Source organism: Henckelia pumila, unplaced genomic scaffold (assembly GCF_033568475.1).
Source record: "Henckelia pumila isolate YLH828 unplaced genomic scaffold, ASM3356847v2 CTG_80:::fragment_1, whole genome shotgun sequence".
NCBI classification, from domain to species: Eukaryota; Viridiplantae; Streptophyta; class Magnoliopsida; order Lamiales; family Gesneriaceae; genus Henckelia; species Henckelia pumila.
This window is the reverse complement of record NW_027331883.1, coordinates 71,223-76,584: the sequence shown is the minus strand read 5'-3', so window position 1 is coordinate 76,584 and position 5,362 is coordinate 71,223. Positions and strand designations below refer to the sequence as shown.

Genomic DNA, 5,362 nt, shown 5'->3' with positions numbered 1-5,362 from the left:
TGTTATTGTAGTGTAAATTTAGTTATCTTATAGTGTAATCCTAGTGTAATTTTAGTTATACTATAGTGTAATGCTAGTGTTAAAAAGTTACACTATAGTGTTATTGAAGTATAAATTTAGTTATACTATATTGTAATCCTAGTGTAATTTTATTATACTATAGTGTAATCATAGTGTAATTTTAGTTATACTATAGTGTAATCCTAGTGTAAATTTAGTTATACTATACTGTAATCCTAATGTAATTTTAGTTATATTATAATGTTATTTTAGTGTAAATTTAGTTACACTATAGTGTAAACCTAGTGCAATTTTAGTTATACTATAGTGTTAACCTAGTGGAATTTTAGTTATACTATAGTGTTATTGTAGTGTAAATTTAGTTGCACTATAGTGTAAACCTATTTTAATTTTAGTTATATTATAGTGTTATTGTAGTGTAAATTTAGTTATACTGTAATATAATCCAAGTGTAATTTTAGATATACTATAGTGTAAATCTAGTGTAATTTTAGTTATACTATAGTGTTATTGTAATGTAAATTTAGTTATTCTATAGTGTAAACCTAGTGTAATTTTAGTTATACTATAGTGTAATGCTAGTTTTATTTTAGTTATACTATAGTGTTATTGTAGTATAAATTTAGTTATACTATAGTGTAATCCTATTGTAATTTTAGTTATATTATAGTGTAATGCTAGTGTTATTTTAGTTATGCTATAGTGTTATTGTAGTGTAAATTTAGTTATACTATAGTGTAAACCTAGTGTAATTTTAGTTATACTATAGTGTAATCCTAGTGTTATTTTAGTTATACTATAGTGTTATTGTAGTGTAAATTTAGTTACACTATAGTGTAAACCTAGTGTAATTTTAGTTATACTATAGTGTTATTGTAGTGTAAATTTAGTTATACTATAGTGTAATCCTAGTGTAATTTTAGTTATACTATTGTGTAATGCTAGTGTTATTTTGCTATACTATTGTGTTATTGTAGTGTAAATTTAGTTACACTATAATGTAAACATAGTGTAATTTTAGTTATACTATAGTGTTATTGTAGTGTAAATTTAGTTATACTATAGTGTAAACCTAGTGTAATTTTAGTTATACTATAGTGTAATGCTAGTGTTATTTTAGTTATATTATAGTGTTATTGTAGTGTAAATTTAGTTACACTATAGTGTAAACCTAGTATAATTTTAGTTATACTATAGTGTTATTGTAGTGTAAATTTAGTTATACTATAGTGTAATTCTAGTGTTATTTTATTTATACTATAGTGTAAACCTAGTTTCATTTTAGTTATACTATAGTGTAATGCTAGTGTTATTTTAGTTATACTATAGTGTTATTGTAGTGTAAATTTAGTTACACTATAGTGTAAACCTAGTGTAATTTTAGTTATACTATAGTGTAATCACTACAAGAAAAACTCTCATTAACAACGGTGAAAAACCGTTGTCGTAGGCCCTTAAAAGCTGTTGTTAAAAGCAGTTTTGTTAAAGGGGGCGCTCAAAGACAATGGATTTCACCGTTGTCTTTGAAGACAAAGACAACAGTTTTGCAACGGTGAAAAACCGTTGTCTTTGCCTTCAAAGACAACAGTTTAAAACTGTTGTCTTTAAACGTGTTTTTTTTAACAACATGAGTTTTAACAACAGTTTTGATGGCAAAGACAACGGAAAAAAACCGTTGTCTTTTTTCAGGAAAAAAACAAAAAAAAATAATTTAATATAAAGTTTTTGATATGATAAATAATTCAATGTTCAAAATAAATTTAATATACAATTTTACATTATAAAAAAAATATTCATGGAATTTAAAATACAAAATAAAAAAAAATTAACATACAATTCCGGAATAAAACTAGCTATCATCTTTTCTAGTGATTTAGCAACTTCTTCCCAAGCGTTGGCCTGCACTAATCTTATTATGTAGATCAACCTGGAAAAAAAGATAAAAAAAAAAAATACATTAATATAATCAATAGCAAACCTGGATAAAAAGATATAACTCAATTCCAAGAACTTCTAAAGCCGAGACTAGCTAGTAGTTGCACAAAGACGGACTTAGGCGAAAACCAAGAAACCCAAGAAAAGGATGTCAACATCGTAACGAAATACCCCGGGAAAAGGTAGTAGCAAAAGCTGCAAGCTAAAACTATCAGGAAATATTGTGTCCTTCAAGATCATGTTACTAGAAACAACCTAGTACACAGAGAAACTTGTTCGCAAATATTGAACAGACTCACCAATAGGAGGCCTTTTCTCTTTTGAAAATTTTTCAAGTGCCTCCCAATCACGGATTGTTGCCAAAGCAAAGACTTTAAGCCAATACCACCTCTTCCACGAAACCTACTCACGTTCACAATAATTTAAAATTGATCATATAAAAATGAAAATAGCATAAATCATTGAATAATAATAATAATAATAATAATAATAATAATAATAATAATAATAATAATAATAATAATAATAATAAATTTACAGACCGGAGAAACATCATTCTACGTCTGTGAATATCTATCAAATAAAAGCATTACTGAAATTTTATGTACCTTAAATTCTGTTTTAAGGCACATACAGAAGTTGCAGGAGCTCTTCCAAGACCAGAAGTACAATGTATATAGGTCACACCTCCATTCAGGTTAATGGCCTTTTGCAGTTTACTCACCACTGCAGGTAGCCGCTTTCTCAGAAATGAGAATAAAGAACTGAAAATTCTTGTAGACAAGAAGAAAAATTACTGCAGATACGACTTTAAGATACAATGATATAAATCAGAGGTGAAGATAAATTACATGTATACATCAACAAAACTTTAAGAAAAGCATTCGAACTAAGGAACGGGTTAGAATATAAGTTACAAAAAAAAGTAACGCGGATAGCTTGCCACCACAAAAATACCAAAACATGAAGAAATAATATCATGATCCAATAAAATAGCAGAAAACATTGGTGAACTTGATAAGAAGCAGTGGCCACAGTATGTAAGCTAAGAAAACGGGCAAGCACCTAATAGCTTTTGTTTCAACATATTTGTTAACATTTAAGACATTCTGAACATTCCCTTTCACAATAAAACTAGTGTACATTAAATAAATTTTGTGTTTACCAGCTCCCATAGCTGCAGTCATGTCTTCACTGTATGTTTCAGATTTTTCTTCCATCTTAGATGAGTTGCTTTCTGTAAATGGTGCAGAACCAGGCACCGCCTAAAATTGTTTCAGCAACAAGAGATTTCAAAGAAAAGATTATGCGACTTGTCACACAGTTAAATGAAATTTAAAATAAAAATGAAACCAGAAAAGAGGTAAAACTTTATACAACATGTAATGCTAATTAAATAAAATACAACTCCACCTTAAAAATGAAAAAGGAAAGAATAAAGAATGTTATACATCCACATTGGCTTTACAAGCAAACATGGAGAGATGCTTAGCCCATGACATTCACGTACCCAGTTGATAGAATGATCTTTTGGATGAAGCATGCTATTTAGTTTCAACATAGAAAGCTGACGCTCTTGTTGCAACTAAACACAACAGAAAAGGCCACTTAGTTTTAGCTTCTAAATATTCACATCGTAGTTGAATTACAGTGCATGCAGCTGAATTTGATAGGTACATAAAAGCAAATCAAATGACCATAAGGATGTGTAAGCTTGATGGGAAAATTTCATTCATAAGGGCTGCATAAGCAATTGCAAACATTAGTTAAAATCGGAATGTTATCCCCTAAAAATATAAGTCTTTTGGCTGGATATCTGAAGTTTGAAATCCTAAGAAACGACCTAGTTTGCCATGTATCAGAGGCCAACATGAAATTGTGTTTTAAGTGGCAATCTCATAACCTATTGGGAATGAAGCTAGACCATGAATTTTCAGAAGACAACATTCAATTAATAAAAGACTTTGCAGGATATAAAACCATTAAAGTAAATTAACTCAAAACAAATATTCAAATAATTAGCAACTAAATCTGTATTATCATGGAAAGCAAAAAGAAACACATGAAAAGCAAAGTCTAATCTATAACTCCTGAGATTAAACCACATAAAACTCAAAAAATCACGCGCCACAAAACTCTTTCTTCAACAACCAAATCTTACCTTAAGCACAGCAATTCGGGCCCTAGACAAATTCATTCCCTGAATCAAAACAATAATCAAGAAAAAGTAACATCAGCTCTCATCACACACACACACATACACAAATGTATACAAAATATTGCAATTTTACCAGCAAAGTAACACGACATGAGGAATTTCCTAAACGGGTTTTGAAGCTCTGCGTTGGAAGAACTGCTTAGATTTCGTATTCCTTTAATTTACCAGAAAATTAAACAAAGGTTACAACAAAACAACTCAAAAAATTTATGACAAACTGCTAAATTTTAGATAGTTTAACCACGAAATAAATTCTGAAAAAAATCAAAAATTCGATCGCACCTTCATTAGAATCAAATAAGTACCTACAATCAATAATATACCACAAATTAAAAATATAAATTCAAATGAACAAAAAACCACAAATTTCGAAACCCTAATTTTTGAAATATACCTCAACTCTTCAAAATCGAGTTCCCAACTACTAAATAGCCTTGCTCCAAGGCTGAGCTCCAATGGACGACGGCAACAGATAGAAAATCGTACGGCTAAAGAAAATAAGGTCGATGAGTATGGCGATTAAAGGGTGTAAATTAGGTACTAAAAGATAGCCCTTCTCGAGTGCTTTCCAAATCTACTCTCGGATCTAAATTTCGAGTACCGATGACGAAGAAATTTCCGATCAAATATGGCGTTTTTTTGTTGGAGAAAATGGAAGAAATCTGTAGAGAGATACGCAACGACGAAAATGAATAATGGGAAATAAAATGGTATATGCGTCTTGTCTCAAAAAAAAAATGGTATATGCGTCAGTTTTTAATTTTTTTTTAAAAAATAAAATAAAATAATAAAATAAGTTAAAAGACAACGGTATTTTAAAACCGTTGTCTATGAGCGGGTTTTTTTATATAACCCGCTCATAGACAACGGTTTTAAAAAACTGTTGTCTTTGACATACATACGACAACAGTTCTTAAAAACACCGTTGTCGTTTTTTAACCAAAATGGACAACAACAACGGTTTTTAATAAAACCGTTGTCAAATGAAAAAAGACAACGGTTTTTCGAAAAACCGTTGTCTATTGGATGTTGTTAAATCCGAAATTTGTTGTAGTGAATCCTAGTGTTATTTTAATTATACTATAGTGTTATTGTAGTGTAAATTTAGTTACACTATAGTGTAAACCTAGTGTAATTTTAGTTATACTATAGTGTTATTGTAGTGTAAATTTAGTTATACTATAGTGT

General features: G+C 29.4%; 1 protein-coding gene across 3 annotated transcripts; it reads right to left on the bottom strand.

The window, feature by feature from the left end:
• Positions 1–1,823: 1,823 nt before the first annotated feature.
• On the bottom strand, positions 1,824–4,839 carry LOC140873803 (uncharacterized). Of its 3 annotated transcripts, none has more exons than XR_012148095.1 (8): positions 4,569–4,839; positions 4,457–4,479; positions 4,248–4,328; positions 4,118–4,156; positions 3,122–3,221; positions 2,565–2,729; positions 2,256–2,358; positions 1,824–1,948 (listed from the first exon to the last, which is right to left on the bottom strand). XR_012148095.1 is itself a non-coding variant. In XM_073277060.1 (8 exons), exons 4-8 carry the CDS (start codon positions 4,151–4,153, stop codon positions 1,895–1,897), a joined length of 411 nt encoding a protein of 136 aa, XP_073133161.1. In that variant the 5' UTR covers positions 4,154–4,156; positions 4,248–4,328; positions 4,457–4,479; positions 4,569–4,839; the 3' UTR covers positions 1,824–1,894. The 3 variants fall into 3 exon arrangements, 1 of the variants encoding a protein (XP_073133161.1); XR_012148096.1 differs by having other exon boundaries at positions 2,565–2,720; XM_073277060.1 differs by having other exon boundaries at positions 2,565–2,682.
• Between the last annotated feature and the right edge of the window lie 523 nt (positions 4,840–5,362).

Excerpts from the sequence above, each read along its gene's own strand:
- LOC140873803 (XM_073277060.1), bottom strand. The coding sequence starts at position 4,153 with ATGAATTTGTCTAGGGCCCGAATTGCTGTGCTTAAG. Across the intron at positions 2,359-2,564 it reads GCCTTAAAACAGAATTTAAG|GTTTCGTGGAAGAGGTGGTA; the intron begins GTACATAAAATT and ends GAACGTGAGTAG. Across the intron at positions 1,949-2,255 it reads AGAGAAAAGGCCTCCTATTG|GTTGATCTACATAATAAGAT; the intron begins GTGAGTCTGTTC and ends CTTTTTTTCCAG.